A 16,808-nucleotide genomic window follows, 5' to 3' on the forward strand; every position below is an offset into this window, starting at 1 on the left:
CCAGTCCTCCAGTGGGACACAGTTTTTATCCCTCTCTCTTCTCCCCAGTCCTCCAGTTGGATATAGTTTTCATCCCTCTGTCTTCTCCTCAGTCCTCCAGTTGGATAGAGTTTTCATCCCTCTCTCTTCTCCCCAGTCCCCCAGTGGGATAGAGTTTTCATCCCTCTGTCTTCTCCCCAGTCCTCCAGTGGGACACAGTTTTTATCCCTCTCTCTTCTCCCCAGTCCTCCAGTTGGATATAGTTTTCATCCCTCTGTCTTCTCCCCAGTCCTCCAGTGGGATAGAGTTTTCATCCCTCTGTCTTCTCTTCAGTCCTCCAGTGGGATAGAGTTTTCATCCCTCTCTCCTTCTCTCCCCAGTCCTCCAATGGGACACAGTTTTCATCCCTCTCTCTTCTCCCCAGTGGGATAGAGTTTTCATCCCTCTCTCTTCTCCCCAGTCCTCCAGTGGGATAGAGTCTTCATCCCTCTCTCCTTCTCTCCCCAGTCCTCCAGTGGGACACAGTTTTCATCCCTCTCTCTTCTCCCCAGTCCCCCAGTGGGATAGAGTTTTCATCCCTCTGTCTTCTCCCCCAGTCCTCCAGTGGGACACAGTTTTTATCCCTCTCTCTTCTCCCCAGTCCTCCAGTTGGATATAGTTTTCATCCCTCTGTCTTCTCCCCAGTCCTCCAGTGGGATAGAGTTTTCATCCCTCTCTCTTCTCCCCAGTCCTCTAGTGGGATAGAGTTTTCATCCCTCTCTCTTCTCCCCAGTCCTCAAGTGGGATAGAGTTCTCATCCCTCTCTCCTTCTCTCCCCAGTCCTCCAGTGGGTTAGAGTTTTCATCCCTCTCTCTTCTCCCCAGTCCTCCAGTGGGATAGAGTTTTCATCCCCCTCTCTTCTCCCCAGTCCTCCAGTTGGATAGAGTTTTCATCCCTCTGTCTTCTCCCCAGTCCTCCAGTGGGTTAGAGTTTTCATCCCTCTGTCTTCTCCTCAGTCCTCCAGTGGGATAGAGGTTTCATCCCTCTCTCTTCTCCCCAGTCCTCCAGTGGGATAGAGTTTTCATCCCTCTGTCTTCTCTCCAGTCCTCCAGTGGGATAGAGTTTTCATCCCTCTCTCTTCTCCCCAGTCCTCCAGTGGGATAGAGTTTTCATCCCTCTGTCTTCTCCCAGTCCTCCAGTGGGATAGAGTTTTCATCCCTCTCTCTTCTCTCCCAGTCCTCCAATGGGACACAGTTTTCATCCCTCTCTCTTCTCCCCAGTGGGATAGAGTTTTCATCCCTCTCTCTTCTCCCCAGTCCTCCAGTGGGATAGAGTCTTCATCCCTCTCTCCTTCTCTCCCCAGTCCTCCAGTGGGACACAGTTTTCATCCCTCTCTCTTCTCCCCAGTCCTCCAGTTGGATATAGTTTTCATGTCTCTGTCTTCTCCTCAGTCCTCCAGTGGGATAGAGTTTTCATCCCTCTCTCTTCTCCCCAGTCCTCCAGTTGGATAGAGTTTTCATCCCTCTGTCTTCTCCCCAGTCCTCCAGTGGGATAGAGTTTTCATCCCTCTCTCTTCTCCCCAGTCCTCTAGTGGGATAGAGTTTTCATCCCTCTCTCTTCTCCCCAGTCCTCAAGTGGGATAGAGTTCTCATCCCTCTCTCCTTCTCTCCCCAGTCCTCCAGTGGGTTAGAGTTTTCATCCCTCTCTCTTCTCCCCAGTCCTCCAGTGGGATAGAGTTTTCATCCCTCTGTCTTCTCTCCAGTCCTCCAGTGGGATAGAGTGTTCATCCCTCTCTCTTCTCCCCAGTCCTCCAGTGGGTTAGAGTTTTCATCCCTCTCTCTTCTCCCCAGTCCTCCAGTGGGACACAGTTTTCATCCCTCTCTCTTCTCCCCAGTCCCCAGTGGGATATAGTTTTCATCCCTCTGTCTTCTCCTCAGTGCTCAAGTGGGATAGAGTTTTCATCCCTCTCTCTTCTCCCCAGTCCTCCAGTTGGATAGAGTTGTCATCCCTCTCTCTTCTCCCCAGTCCTCTAGTGGGATAGTTTTCATGCCTCTGTCTTCTCCCCAGTCCTCCAGTGGGATAGAGTTTTCATCCCTCTCTCTTCTCCCCAGTCCTCCAGTGGGATAGAGTTTTCATCCCTCTGTCTTCTCCCAGTCCTCCAGTGGGATAGAGTCTTCATCCTTCTCTCCTTCTCTTTCCAGTCCTCTAGTGGGATAGAGTTTTCATCCCTCTCTCCTTCTCTCCCCAGTCCTCCAGTTGGATAGAGTTTTCATCCCTCTGTCTTCTCCCCCAGTCCTCCAGAGGGACACAGTTTTCATCCCTCTCTCTTCTCCCCAGTCCCCCAGTGGGATAGAGTTTTCATCCCTCTGTCTTCTCCCCAGTCCTCCAGTGGGACACAGTTTTTATCCCTCTCTCTTCTCCCCAGTCCTCCAGTTGGATATAGTTTTCATCCCTCTGTCTTCTCCTCAGTCCTCCAGTTGGATAGAGTTTTCATCCCTCTCTCTTCTCCCCAGTCCCCAGTGGGATAGAGTTTTCATCCCTCTGTCTTCTCCCCAGTCCTCCAGTGGGACACAGTTTTTATCCTCTCTTCTCCCCAGTCCTCCAGTTGGATATAGTTTTCATCCCTCTGTCTTCTCCCCAGTCCTCCAGTGGGATAGAGTTTTCATCCCTCTGTCTTCTCTTCAGTCCTCCAGTGGGATAGAGTTTTCATCCCTCTCTCCTTCTCTCCCCAGTCCTCCAATGGGACACAGTTTTCATCCCTCTCTCTTCTCCCCAGTGGGATAGAGTTTTCATCCCTCTCTCTTCTCCCCAGTCCTCCAGTGGGATAGAGTCTTCATCCCTCTCTCCTTCTCTCCCCAGTCCTCCAGTGGGACACAGTTTTCATCCCTCTCTCTTCTCCCCAGTCCCCCAGTGGGATAGAGTTTTCATCCCTCTGTCTTCTCCCCAGTCCTCCAGTGGGACACAGTTTTTATCCCTCTCTCTTCTCCCCAGTCCTCCAGTTGGATATAGTTTTCATCCCTCTGTCTTCTCCCCAGTCCTCCAGTGGGATAGAGTTTTCATCCCTCTCTCTTCTCCCCAGTCCTCTAGTGGGATAGTTTTCATCCCTCTCTCTTCTCCCCAGTCCTCAAGTGGGATAGAGTTCTCATCCCTCTCTCCTTCTCTCCCCAGTCCTCCAGTGGGTTAGAGTTTTCATCCCTCTCTCTTCTCCCCAGTCCTCCAGTGGGATAGAGTTTTCATCCCCCTCTCTTCTCCCCAGTCCTCCAGTTGGATAGAGTTTTCATCCCTCTGTCTTCTCCCCAGTCCTCCAGTGGGTTAGAGTTTTCATCCCTCTGTCTTCTCCCCAGTCCTCCAGTGGGATAGAGGTTTCATCCCTCTCTCTTCTCCCCAGTCCTCCAGTGGGATAGAGTTTTCATCCCTCTGTCTTCTCTCCAGTCCTCCAGTGGGATAGAGTTTTCATCCCTCTCTCTTCTCCCCAGTCCTCCAGTGGGATAGAGTTTTCATCCCTCTCTCTTCTCCCCAGTCCTCCAGTGGGATAGAGTTTTCATCCCTCTCTCCTTCTCTCCCCAGTCCTCCAATGGGACACAGTTTTCATCCCTCTCTCTTCTCCCCAGTGGGATAGAGTTTTCATCCCTCTCTCTTCTCCCCAGTCCTCCAGTGGGATAGAGTCTTCATCCCTCTCTCCTTCTCTCCCCAGTCCTCCAGTGGGACACAGTTTTCATCCCTCTCTCTTCTCCCCAGTCCTCCAGTTGGATATAGTTTTCATGTCTCTGTCTTCTCCTCAGTCCTCCAGTGGGATAGAGTTTTCATCCCTCTCTCTTCTCCCCAGTCCTCCAGTTGGATAGAGTTTTCATCCCTCTGTCTTCTCCCCAGTCCTCCAGTGGGATAGAGTTTTCATCCCTCTCTCTTCTCCCCAGTCCTCTAGTGGGATAGAGTTTTCATCCCTCTCTCTTCTCCCCAGTCCTCAGTGGGATAGAGTTCTCATCCCTCTCTCCTTCTCTCCCCAGTCCTCCAGTGGGTTAGAGTTTTCATCCCCTCTCTTCTCCCCAGTCTTCCAGTTGGATAGAGTTTTCATCCCTCTGTCTTCTCCCCAGTCCTCCAGTGGGATAGAGTTTTCATCCCTCTGTCTTCTCCCCAGTCCTCCAGTGGGATAGAGGTTTCATCCCCTCTCTTTCTCCCCAGTCCTCCAGTGGGATAGAGTTTTCATCCCCTCTCTTCTCCCCAGTCTTCCAGTTGGATAGAGTTTTCATCCCTCTGTCTTCTCCCCAGTCCTCCAGTGGGATAGAGTTTTCATCCCTCTGTCTTCTCCCCAGTCCTCCAGTGGGATAGAGGTTTCATCCCTCTCTCTTCTCCCCAGTCCTCCAGTGGGATAGAGTTTTCATCCCTCTGTCTTCTCTCCAGTCCTCCAGTGGGATAGAGTTTTCATCCCTCTCTCTTCTCCCCAGTCCTCCAGTGGGATAGAGTTTTCATCCCTCTGTCTTCTCTCCAGTCCTCCAGTGGGATAGAGTTTTCATCCCTCTCTCCTTCTCTCCCCAGTCCTCCAATGGGACACAGTTTTCATCCCTCTCTCTTCTCCCCAGTCCCCCAGTGGGATAGAGTTTTCATCCCTCTCTCTTCTCCCCAGTCCTCCAGTGGGATAGAGTCTTCATCCCTCTCTCCTTCTCTCCCCAGTCCTCCAGTGGGACACAGTTTTCATCCCTCTCTCTTCTCCCCAGTCCTCCAGTTGGATATAGTTTTCATGCCTCTGTCTTCTCCTCAGTCCTCCAGTGGGATAGAGTTTTCATCCCTCTCTCTTCTCCCCAGTCCTCCAGTTGGATAGAGTTTTCATCCCTCTGTCTTCTCCCCAGTCCTCCAGTGGGATATAGTTTTCATCCCTCTCTCTTCTCCCCAGTCCTCTAGTGGGATAGTTTTCATCCCTCTCTCTTCTCCCCAGTCCTCCAGTGGGATAGAGTTTTCATCCCTCTGTCTTCTCCCCAGTCCCAGTCCTCCAGTGGGACACAGTTTTCATCCCTCTCTCTTATCCCCAGTCCTCCAGTTGGATAGAGTTTTCATGCCTCTGTCTTCTCCCCAGTCCTCCAGTGGGATAGAGTTTTCATCCCTCGGTCTTCTCCCCAGTCCTCCAGTGGGATATAGTTTTCATCCCTCTCTCTTCTCCCCAGTCCTCCAGTGGGATAGAGTTTTCATCCCTCTGTCTTCTCTCCAGTCCTCCAGTGGGATAGAGTCTTCATCCTTCTCTCCTTCTCTTTCCAGTCCTCTAGTGGGATAGAGTTTTCATCCCTCTCTCCTTCTCTCCCCAGTCCTCCAGTTGGATAGAGTTTTCATCCCTCTGTCTTCTCCCCAGTCCTCCAGTGGGACACAGTTTTCATCCCTCTCTCTTCTCCCCAGTCCTCCAGTTGGATATAGTTTTCATGCCTCTGTCTTCTCCTCAGTCCTCCAGTGGGATAGAGTTTTCATCCCTCTCTCTTCTCCCCAGTCCTCCAGTTGGATAGAGTTTTCATCCCTCTGTCTTCTCCCCAGTCCTCCAGTGGGATAGAGTTTTCATCCCTCTCTCTTCTCCCCAGTCCTCCAGTGGGATAGAGTTTTCATCCCTCTGTCTTCTCTCCAGTCCTCCAGTGGGATAGAGTTTTCATCCCTCTCTCCTTCTCTCCCCAGTCCTCCAATGGGACACAGTTTTCATCCCTCTCTCTTCTCCCCAGTCCCCCAGTAGGATAGAGTTTTCATCCCTCTCTCTTCTCCCCAGTCCTCCAGTGGGATAGAGTCTTCATCCCTCTCTCCTTCTCTCCTCAGTCCTCCAGTGGATAGAGTTTTCATCCCTCTCTCTTCTCCCCAGTCCTCCAGTGGGATAGAGTTTTCATCCCTCTGTCTTCTCTCCAGTCCTCCAGTTGGATAGAGTTTTCATCCCTCTGTTTTCTCCCCAGTTCTCCAGTGGGATAGAGTTTTCATCCCTCTGTCTTCTCCCCAGTCCTCCAGTGGGACACAGTTTTCATCCCTCTCTCTTCTCCCCAGTCCCCCAGTAGGATAGAGTTTTCATCCCTCTCTCTTCTCCCCAGTCCTCCAGTGGGATAGAGTTTTCATCCCTCTCTCATCTCCCCAGTCCTCCAGTGGGATAGAGTTTTCATCCCTCTCTCCTTCTCTCCCCAGTCCTCCAATGGGACACAGTTTTCATCCCTCTCTCTTCTCCCCAGTCCCCCAGTAGGATAGAGTTTTCATCCCTCTCTCTTCTCCCCAGTCCTCCAGTGGGATAGAGTTTTCATCCCTCTCTCTTCTCCCCAGTCCTCCAGTGGGATAGAGTTTTCATCCCTCTGTCTTCTCCCCAGTCCTCCAGTTGGATAGAGTTTTCATCCCTCTGTTTTCTCCCCAGTTCTCCAGTGGGATAGAGTTTTCATCCCTCTGTCTTCTCCCCAGTCCTCCAGTGGGACAGAGTTTTCATCCCTCTCTCTTCTCCCCAGTCCCCCAGTGGGATAGAGTTTTCATCCCTCTCTCTTCTCCCCAGTCCCCCAGTGGGATAGAGTTTTCATCCCTCTCTCTTCTCCCCAGTCCCCCAGTGGGATAGAGTTTTCATCCCTCTGTCTTCTCCCCAGTCCTCCAGTGGGATAGAGTTTTCATCCCTCTGTCTTCTCCCCAGTCCTCCAGTTGGATAGAGTTTTCATCCCTCTGTTTTCTCCCCAGTCCTCCAGTGGGATAGAGTTTTCATCCCTCTGTCTTCTCCCCAGTCCTCCAGTGGGACACAGTTTTCATCCCTCTCTCTTCTCCCCAGTCCCCCAGTGGGATAGAGTTTTCATCCCTCTGTCTTCTCCCCAGTCCTCCAGTGGGATATAGTTTTCATCCCTCTGTCTTCTCCCCAGTCCTCCAGTGGGATAGAGTTTTCATCCCTCTCTCTTTTCTCCCCAGTCCTCCAGTTGGATAGAGTTTTCATCCCTCTGTCTTCTCCCCAGTCCTCCAGTGGGATAGAGTTTTCATCCCTCTCTCTTCTCCCCAGTCCTCCAGTGGGATAGAGTTTTCATCCCTCTCTTTTTCTCCCCAGTCCTCCAGTTGGATAGAGTTTTCATCCCTCTGTCTTCTCCCCAGTCCTCCAGTGGGATAGAGTTTTCATCCCTCTGTTTTCTCCCCAGTTCTCCAGTGGGATAGAGTTTTCATCCCTCTGTCTTCTCCCCAGTCCTCCAGTTGGATAGAGTTTTCATCCCTCTGTTTTCTCCCCAGTTCTCCAGTGGGATAGAGTTTTCATCCCTCTGTCTTCTCCCCAGTCCTCCAGTGGGACAGAGTTTTCATCCCTCTCTCTTCTCCCCAGTCCCCCAGTGGGATAGAGTTTTCATCCCTCTCTCTTCTCCCCAGTCCCCCAGTGGGATAGAGTTTTCATCCCTCTCTCTTCTCCCCAGTCCCCCAGTGGGATAGAGTTTTCATCCCTCTGTCTTCTCCCCAGTCCTCCAGTGGGATAGAGTTTTCATCCCTCTGTCTTCTCCCCAGTCCTCCAGTTGGATAGAGTTTTCATCCCTCTGTTTTCTCCCCAGTCCTCCAGTGGGATAGAGTTTTCATCCCTCTGTCTTCTCCCCAGTCCTCCAGTGGGACACAGTTTTCATCCCTCTCTCTTCTCCCCAGTCCCCCAGTGGGATAGAGTTTTCATCCCTCTGTCTTCTCCCCAGTCCTCCAGTGGGATAGAGTTTTCATCCCTCTGTCTTCTCCCCAGTCCTCCAGTGGGATAGAGTTTTCATCCCTCTCTCTTTTCTCCCCAGTCCTCCAGTTGGATAGAGTTTTCATCCCTCTGTCTTCTCCCCAGTCCTCCAGTGGGATAGAGTTTTCATCCCTCTCTCTTCTCCCCAGTCCTCCAGTGGGATAGAGTTTTCATCCCTCTCTCCTTCTCTCCCCAGTCCTCCAGTGGGACACAGTTTTCATCCCTCTCTCTTCTCCCCAGTCCCCCAGTGGGATAGAGTTTTCATCCCTCGATCTTCTCCCCAGTCCACCAGTGGGATAGAGTTTTCATCCCTCTGTCTTCTCCCCAGTCCTCCAGTGGGATAGAGTTTTCATCCCTCTGTCTTCTGTCCAGTCCTCCAGTGGGATAGAGTCTTCATCCCTCTGTCTTCTCCCCAGTCCTCCAGTGGGACACAGTTTTCATCCCTCTCTCTTCTCCCCAGTCCTCCAGTTGGATATAGTTTTCATGCCTCTGTCTTCTCCTCAGTCCTCCAGTGGGATAGAGTTTTCATCCCTCTGTCTTCTCCCCAGTCCTCCAGTTGGATAGAGTTTTCATCCCTCTGTTTTCTCCCCAGTCCTACAGTGGGATAGAGTTTTCATCCCTCTCTCTTCTCCCCAGTCCCCCAGTGGGATAGAGTTCTCATCCCTCTCTCCTTCTCTCCCCAGTCCTCCAGTGGGTTAGAGTTTTCATCCCTCTCTCTTCTCCCCAGTCCTACAGTGGGATAGAGTTTTCATCCCTCTCTCTTCTCCCCAGTCCCCCAGTGGGATAGAGTTTTCATCCCTCTGTCTTCTCCCCAGTCCTCCAGTGGGATAGAGTTTTCATCACTCTGTCTTCTCCCCAGTCCTCCAGTTGGATAGAGTTTTCATCCCTCTGTTTTCTCCCCAGTCCTCCAGTGGGATAGAGTTTTCATCCCTCTGTCTTTTCCCCAGTCCTCCAGTGGGACAGAGTTTTCATCCCTCTCTCTTCTCCCCAGTCCCCCAGTGGGATAGAGTTTTCATCCCTCTCTCTTCTCCCCAGTCCTCCAGTGGGATAGAGTCTTCATCCCTCTCTCCTTCTCTCCTCAGTCCTCCAGTGGGATAGAGTTTTCATCCCTCTCTCTTCTCCCCAGTCCTCCAGTGGGACAGACTTTTCATCCCTCTCTCTTCTCCCCAGTCCCCCAGTGGGATAGAGTTTTCATCCCTCTGTCTTCTCCCCAGTCCTCCAGTTGGATAGAGTTTTCATCCCTCTGTTTTCTCCCCAGTCCTCCAGTGGGATAGAGTTTTCATCCCTCTGTCTTCTCCCCAGTCCTCCAGTGGGACACAGTTTTCATCCCTCTCTCTTCTCCCCAGTCCCCCAGTGGGATAGAGTTTTCATCCCTCTGTCTTCTCCCCAGTCCTCCAGTGGGATAGAGTTTTCATCCCTCTGTCTTCTCCCCAGTCCTCCAGTTGGATAGAGTTTTCATCCCCCTGTCTTCTCCCCAGTCCTCCAGTGGGATAGAGTTTTCATCCCTCTCTCTTCTCCCCAGTCCTCCAGTGGGATAGAGTTTTCATCCCTCTCTCCTTCTCTCCCCAGTCCTCCAGTGGGACACAGTTTTCATCCCTCTGTCTTCTCCCCAGTCCCAGTCCTCCAGTGGGACACAGTTTTCATCCCTCTCTCTTCTCCCCAGTCCTCCAGTTGGATAGAGTTTTCATGCCTCTGTCTTCTCCCCAGTCCTCCAGTGGGATAGAGTTTTCATCCCTCTCTCTTATCCCCAGTCCTCCAGTGGGATAGAGTTTGCATCCCTCTGTCTTCTCTCCAGTCCTCCAGTGGGATAGAGTCTTCATCCTTCTCTCCTTCTCTTTCCAGTCCTCTAGTGGGATAGAGTTTTCATCCCTCTCTCCTTCTCTCCCCAGTCCTCCAGTTGGATAGAGTTTTCATCCCTCTGTCTTCTCCCCAGTCCTCCAGTGGAACACAGTTTTCATCCCTCTCTCTTCTCCCCAGTCCCCCAGTGGGATAGAGTTTTCATCCCTCTGTCTTCTCCCCAGTCCTCCAGTGGGACACAGTTTTCATCCCTCTCTCTTCTCCCCAGTCCCCCAGTGGTATAGCGTTTTCATCCCTCTCTCTTCTCCCCAGTCCTCCAGTTGGATATAGTTTTCATGCCTCTGTCTTCTCCCCAGTCCTCCAGTGGGATAGAGTTTTCATCCCTCTCTCTTATCCCCAGTCCTCCAGTGGGATAGAGTTTGCATCCCTCTGTCTTCTCTCCAGTCCTCCAGTGGGATAGAGTCTTCATCCTTCTCTCCTTCTCTTTCCAGTCCTCTAGTGGGATAGAGTTTTCATCCCTCTCTCCTTCTCTCCCCAGTCCTCCAGTTGGATAGAGTTTTCATCCCTCTGTCTTCTCCCCAGTCCTCCAGTGGGACACAGTTTTCATCCCTCTCTCTTCTCCCCAGTCCCCCAGTGGGATAGAGTTTTCATCCCTCTGTCTTCTCCCCAGTCCTCCAGTGGGACACAGTTTTCATCCCTCTCTCTTCTCCCCAGTCCCCCAGTGGTATAGCGTTTTCATCCCTCTCTCTTCTCCCCAGTCCTCCAGTTGGATATAGTTTTCATGCCTGTCTTCTCCTCAGTCCTCCAGTGGGATAGAGTTTTCATCCCTCCCTCTTCTCCCCAGTCCTCCAGTTGGATAGTTTTCATCCCTCTCTCTTCTCCCCAGTCCTCCAGTGGGATAGAGTTCTCACCCCTCTCTCCTTCTCTCCCCAGTCCTCCAGTGGGTTAGAGTTTTCATCCCTCTCTCTTCTCCCCAGTCCTCCAGTTGGATATAGTTTTCATGCCTCTGTCTTCTCCTCAGTCCTCCAGTGGGATAGAGTTTTCATCCCTCCCTCTTCTCCCCAGTCCTCCAGTTGGATAGTTTTCATCCCTCTCTCTTCTCCCCAGTCCTCCAGTGGGATAGAGTTCTCATCCCTCTCTCCTTCTCTCCCCAGTCCTCCAGTGGGTTAGAGTTTTCATCCCTCTCTCTTCTCCCCAGTCCTCCAGTGGGATAGAGTTTTCATCCCTCTGTCTTCTCCCCAGTCCTCCAGTGGGACACAGTTTTCATCCCTCTCTCTTCTCCCCAGTCCCCCAGTGGGATAGAGTTTTCATCCCTCTCTCTTCTCCCCAGTCCTCCAGTTGGATATAGTTTTCATGCCTCTGTCTTCTCCTCAGTCCTCCAGTGGGATAGAGTTTTCATCCCTCCCTCTTCTCCCCAGTCCTCCAGTTGGGTAGTTTGCATCCCTCTCTCTTCTCCCCAGTCCTCCAGTGGGATAGAGTTCTCATCCCTCTCTCCTTCTCTCCCCAGTCCTCCAGTGGGTTAGAGTTTTCATCCCTCTCTCTTCTCCCCAGTCCTCCAGTGGGATAGAGTTTTCATCCCTCTGTCTTCTCCCCAGTCCTCCAGTTGGATAGTTTTCATCCCTCTGTTTTCTCCCCAGTCCTCCAGTGGGATAGAGTTTTCATCCCTCTGTCTTCTCCCCAGTCCTCCAGTGGGACACAGTTTTCATCCCTCTCTCTTCTCCCCAGTCCTCCAGTTGGATAGAGTTTTCATGCCTCTGTCTTCTCCCCAGTCCTCCAGTGGGATAGAGTTTTCATCCCTCTCTCTTCTCCCAGTCCTCCAGTGGGATAGAGTTTTCATCCCTCTCTCTTCTCCCCAGTCCTCCAGTGGGATAGAGTTCTCATCCCTCTCTCCCCAGTCCTCCAGTGGGTTAGAGTTTTCATCCCTCTCTCTTCTCCCCAGTCCTCCAGTTGGATATAGTTTTCATTCCTCTCTCTTCTCCCCAGTCCTCCAGTGGGATAGAGTTCTCATCCCTCTCTCCTTCTCTCCCCAGTCCTCCAGTGGGTTAGAGTTTTCATCCCTCTCTCTTCTCGCCAGTCCTCCAGTGGGATAGAGTTTTCATCCCTCTGTCTTCTCCCCAGTCCTCCAGTGGGACACAGTTTTCATCCCTCTCTCCTCCCCAGTCCTCCAGTTGGATATAGTTTTCATCCCTCTCTCCTCCCCAGTCCTCCAGTTGGATAGAGTTTTCATCCCTCTGTCTTCTCCCCAGTCCTCCAGTGGGATAGAGTTTTCATCCCTCTCTCTTCTCCCCAGTCCTCCAGTGGGATAGAGTTTTCATCCCTCTGTCTTCTCTCCAGTCCTCCAGTGGGATAGAGTCTTCATCCTTCTCTCCTTCTCTCTCCAGTCCTCCAGTGGGACACAGTTTTCATCCCTCTCTCTTCTCCCCAGTCCTCCAGTTGGATATAGTTTTCATCCCTCTCTCTTCTCCCCAGTCCTCAAGTGGGATAGAGTTTTCATCCCTCTGTCTTCTCTCCAGTCCTCCAGTGGGATAGAGTTTTCATCCCTCTCTCTTCTCCCCAGTCCTCCAGTGGGATAGAGTTTTCATCCCTCTCTCTTCTCCCCAGTCCTCCAGTTGGATATAGTTTTCATCCCTCTCTCTTCTCCCCAGTCCTCCAGTGGGATAGAGTTTTCATCCCTCTCTCCTTCTCTCCCCAGTCCTCCAGTGGGTTAGAGTTTTCATCCCTCTCTCTTCTCCCCAGTCCTCCAGTGGGATAGAGTTTTCATCCCTCTCTCTTCTCCCCAGTCCTCCAGTTGGATATAGTTTTCATCCCTCTCTCTTCTCCCCAGTCCTCCAGTGGGATAGAGTTTTCATCCCTCTCTCCTTCTCTCTCCAGTCCTCCAGTGGGATAGAGTTTTCATCCCTCTCTCTTCTCCCCAGTCCTCCAGTGGGATAGAGTTTTCATCCCTCTCTCTTCTCCCCAGTCCTCCAGTTGGATATAGTTTTCATCCCTCTCTCTTCTCCCCAGTCCTCCAGTGGGATAGAGTTTTCATCCCTCTGTCTTCTTCTTCATCCCATAACTACTGTATCTTCCTCTCTAGCCTATAATGATCTAAAGTGCAGTCTGAGGCTAGCTTGCCCTGCCTGCCTTTCTCTTTTTACCAAACAGTTTACCCACCTTTTGCAGAAAAATGTATTGAATGTACAGACAGCGTAACTTTTTCACCACCACCGGCAATCAGAGTTTACCCACCTTTTTTTGAATCACTACATAACAAGTCGATTCACACATCTGGGCTTCTCTGTCAGTTTTATGACGGTTTCAATGCCAGCCTTGTTCCTAGGAAGGACAAAGGTACCCTCTAAGCCTCAGCCTTCAACACTGAAGTGCCCTCCAAGCTCATCAGTAAGCTCAGGGGCCTGGGTCTGAACCCCTCCCTGTGCAACTGGGTCCTAGACTAATTGTGGGCAACAACACCTCCACCATGCTGTTCCTCAAGACGCGGACCCCACAGGGGTGTGTGCTCAGCCCCCTCCTGTACTCCTTGTCCACACATGACTGCATGGCTATGCATGTCTCCAACTCAACCATCAAGTTTGCTGACAACACAACAGTGGTAGGCCTGATTACCAACAGTGACGAGACAGGCCCCCATCCACATAGCCATGCCCCCATCCACATCGTCATGCCCCCATCCACATCGCCACGCCCCCGTCCACATCACCATGCCCCCATCCACATCGCCATGCCCCCATCCACATCGTCATGCCCCCATCCACATCGCCATGCCCCCATCCACATCGTCACGCCCCCATCCACATCGCCCTGCCCCGTCCACATCGTGAGGCCGCAGTGGAGAGGGTCAAAAGCTTAAAGTTCCTCGGAGTGCACATCACACAGGGTGGCTGAAGAAATTCAGCCTGGCCCCCAAGAACCTCACAGACTTCTACCATCGACAGCATTCTGTCGGGCTGTGTCACATTCTGGTATGGCAACTGCACTGCCTGCAACCGCAGGGCTCTCCAACGGGTGGTGCGGTCAGCCCAACGCATCATCGGGGGCACACTACCTGCCCTCCAGGACATCTACAGCATCTGGTGTCACAGGAAGGCAGAGAAGATCATCAAAGACCTCAGACACCCAAGCCACGGCCTGTTCACCCCGGTACCATCTAGAAGGTGGCGACAGTACAGGTGCATCAAAGCTAGGACCAAGAGACAGCGTCTATCTCCAGGCCATCAGACTGTTAAACAGTCACCACTTGCCAGCCTCTGCCCAGTACCCTGCCCCTTAGAGACTGCTGCCCTATCTACAGTATATATACTGTATATATTATGTGCATATTGATATTGTATTGCTAAATATTACGGCACTATTGGAGCTTGAAACTGTGATAACATCTGCAATCTTTTTACGGATTTGATTTGATTTCTGATCTACTTCGATGTGGCCCAAGTTAAGGAAAAAAATACATGTTTGGATTTGAATAGACCCAATCTCAAGAATATCTCCTGGGATTGGAGTGAGACTGAGGTTCATTAATATTGGATCACTTCACTAAAGTTTGATTGTGTATAAAAGGTATATTACCATCAACTCTCAGTTAATTCCTCACAGATAGCCATAGCCCTGACCATTAGCCCACAGGTCATTTGGTGACATATTAATCGTAGGATTGTTTGATGAGCAAGTAATCCTACAACAATCTGACCTTTATTGACAAACTCTCCTTTGTTTTTGTGCCTGACTCTACCTCTGTGAGATCATAGACTTATTCAAATCAGCTTGTCCTCCATCTCCTGTAATGCTGAAAAGCAGATGTAGCTCTTAGATCCTTATAGTCTTAGATTGTGACGTGGTTCATCTTTGCTGCTCTCCTTTAATTACGGCCCTCCCCTGGGACGCAGCCGGGTAGTTAAACTGAAAAAAATCAGCATTAAAGCAATTATTGGATCAGAATGAATACAATCCTGTCATCTGTAATCATTAGGGGTGGATATGCCTGGGAGAAAAACAGACTCTCTCTGACTCTCTGTCTGAAAGGAGCCTACATTCAGGATTAACGATTCACATCTCTTTCATTCCTTTGTTACTAATTGAGGTAGAGAAAATTGAACAAAAGAAAACGTTGAACAAGAAAAGTACCTTGATCCATAATATAGGTTACCCAGTTAGCCCCACAACAACCATTGGCCCACATGTTGACCAGTAACATCTACCCTGCTGGTCTATATCAGTCATCACTAGTCACTGACACCATATTCAGTTCTCCTCTTCAGTTACAGAGTACCAGGAGTAACCAGGACATGTTCAGTATATCATTATATAGGCCCACTCTGTTTGGTCTGTAGACGCCTACTGCAGCTCTCCCTATAGCTGCAGAGTGAGCTGGACCAGGAGTTCTCTTTGGTGCTGTAGTTCTGTTGACACTGGTTCTATCTGGTTCTGTAGTACACCCATACTCGGTCCTCTCCTCTCCATATAGTAGCTACCCTTAGACCAGTGGAGGCTGTTGAGGGGAGGACGGCTCATAATAATGGCTGGAATGGGGCAAATGGAATGTCATGGAAACCATGTGTTTGATGTATTTGATACCATTCCACCTATTCCACTCGAGCCATTACCACGAGCCTGTCCACCCCAATTAAGGTGCCACCAACCTCCTGTGCTATAGACCCATACCCTCTCCTCTCTACATAGCTACCTATAGACCCATACTCTGATCTCTCCTCTCCATATAGCTACAGAGTGAGCTGGACCAGGAGTACCAGGACAAGTTCAGACGGTTGCCTCTAGAGATCCAGGAGTTTGTCCATTACAGCAACAAGGCCAAGCTTAGCGACGACAGTCCCCATGGCAACCTGTCTCTCTCCTCGACGACCGAGAGGCTCAACCACAAGTCACAGTCGGAGGACGATACAGAAGACTCGTCGGAAAGAGTGTTTGACACGCCCCTTTAGGACAAATCTGAAATGCCACCCTATTCCCTACTGTCTATAGTGTACCACTCTCATATAAGAGTAGTGCACTATAGGCTGCCATTTCAGACACATCCAGAGTGTGATATTAGAGTAGTGCACTATAGGCTGCCATTTCAGACACATCCATAGTGTGATATTAGAGTAGTGCACTATAGCCTGCCATTTCATACACATCCAGAGTGTGATATTAGAGTAGTGCACTATAGGCTGCCATTTCATACACATCCAGAGTGTGATATTAGAGTAGTGCACTATAGCCTGCCATTTCATACACATCCAGAGTGTGATATTAGAGTAGTGCACTATAGGCTGCCATTTCATACACATCCAGAGTGTGATATTAGAGTAGTGCACTATAGGCTGCCATTTCATACACATCCAGAGTGTGATATTAGAGTAGTGCACTATAGGCTGCCATTTCAGACACATACAGAGTGTGATATTAGAGTAGTGCACTATAGGCTGCCATTTCAGACACATACAGAGTGTGATATTAGAGTAGTGCACTATAGGCTGCCATTTCAGACACATACAGAGTGTGATATTAGAGTAGTGCACTATAGGCTGCCATTTCAGACACATCCAGAGTGTGATATTAGAGTAGTGCACTATAGGCTGCCATTTCAGACACATACAGAGTGTGATATTAGAGTAGTGCACTATAGGCTGCCATTTCATACACATCCAGAGTGTGATATTAGAGTAGTGCACTATAGGCTGCCATTTCAGACACATCCAGAGTGTGATATTAGAGTAGTGCACTATAGGCTGCCATTTCAGACACATCCAGAGTGTGATATTAGAGTAGTGCACTATAGGCTGCCATTTCATACACATCCAGAGTGTGATATTAGAGTAGTGCACTATAGGCTGCCATTTCAGACACATACAGAGTGTGATATTAGAGTAGTGCACTATAGGCTGCCATTTCATACACATCCAGAGTGTGATATTAGAGTAGTGCACTATAGGCTGCCATTTCAGACACATCCAGAGTGTGATATTAGAGTAGTGCACTATAGGCTGCCATTTCAGACACATCCAGAGTGTGATATTAGAGTAGTGCACTATAGGCTGCCATTTCAGACACATCCAGAGTGTGATATTAGATTAGTGCACTATAGGCTGCCATTTCATACACATCCAGAGTGTGATATTAGAGTAGTGCACTATAGGCTGCCATTTCATACACATCCATAGTGTGATATTAGAGTAGTGCACTATAGGCTGCCATTTCATACACATCCAGAGTGTGATATTAGAGTAGTGCACTATAGGCTACCATTTCAGACACATCCAGAGTGTGATATTAGAGTAGTGCACTATAGGCTACCATTTCAGACACATACAGAGTGTGATATTAGAGTAGTGCACTATAGGCTGCCATGTCATACACATCCAGAGTGTGATATTAGAGTAGTGCACTATAG

At 50.2% G+C, this 16,808-nt stretch overlaps 1 protein-coding gene across 3 annotated transcripts in view; it reads left to right on the forward strand.

The window, feature by feature from the left end:
• The window catches only part of LOC118386625 (1-phosphatidylinositol 4,5-bisphosphate phosphodiesterase beta-1-like), a 345,345-nt gene extending 329,985 nt beyond the window's left edge, over positions 1-15,360 (forward strand). For 2 of the 3 annotated variants that reach the window (XM_052523947.1, XM_052523948.1), the window contains exon 33: positions 15,139-15,360. In XM_052523947.1, coding sequence (XP_052379907.1) covers positions 15,139-15,357 — 219 coding nt within the window. In that variant the 3' untranslated portion in view covers positions 15,358-15,360. The remainder of the gene's footprint in view (positions 1-15,138) is intronic. The other variant, XM_052523949.1, reaches the window with a different exon arrangement.
• The last annotated feature ends 1,448 nt before the right edge of the window (positions 15,361-16,808 follow it).

This window comes from Oncorhynchus keta, chromosome 8 (genome assembly GCF_023373465.1).
Source record: "Oncorhynchus keta strain PuntledgeMale-10-30-2019 chromosome 8, Oket_V2, whole genome shotgun sequence".
In the NCBI taxonomy this organism is placed as follows: Eukaryota; Metazoa; Chordata; class Actinopteri; order Salmoniformes; family Salmonidae; genus Oncorhynchus; species Oncorhynchus keta.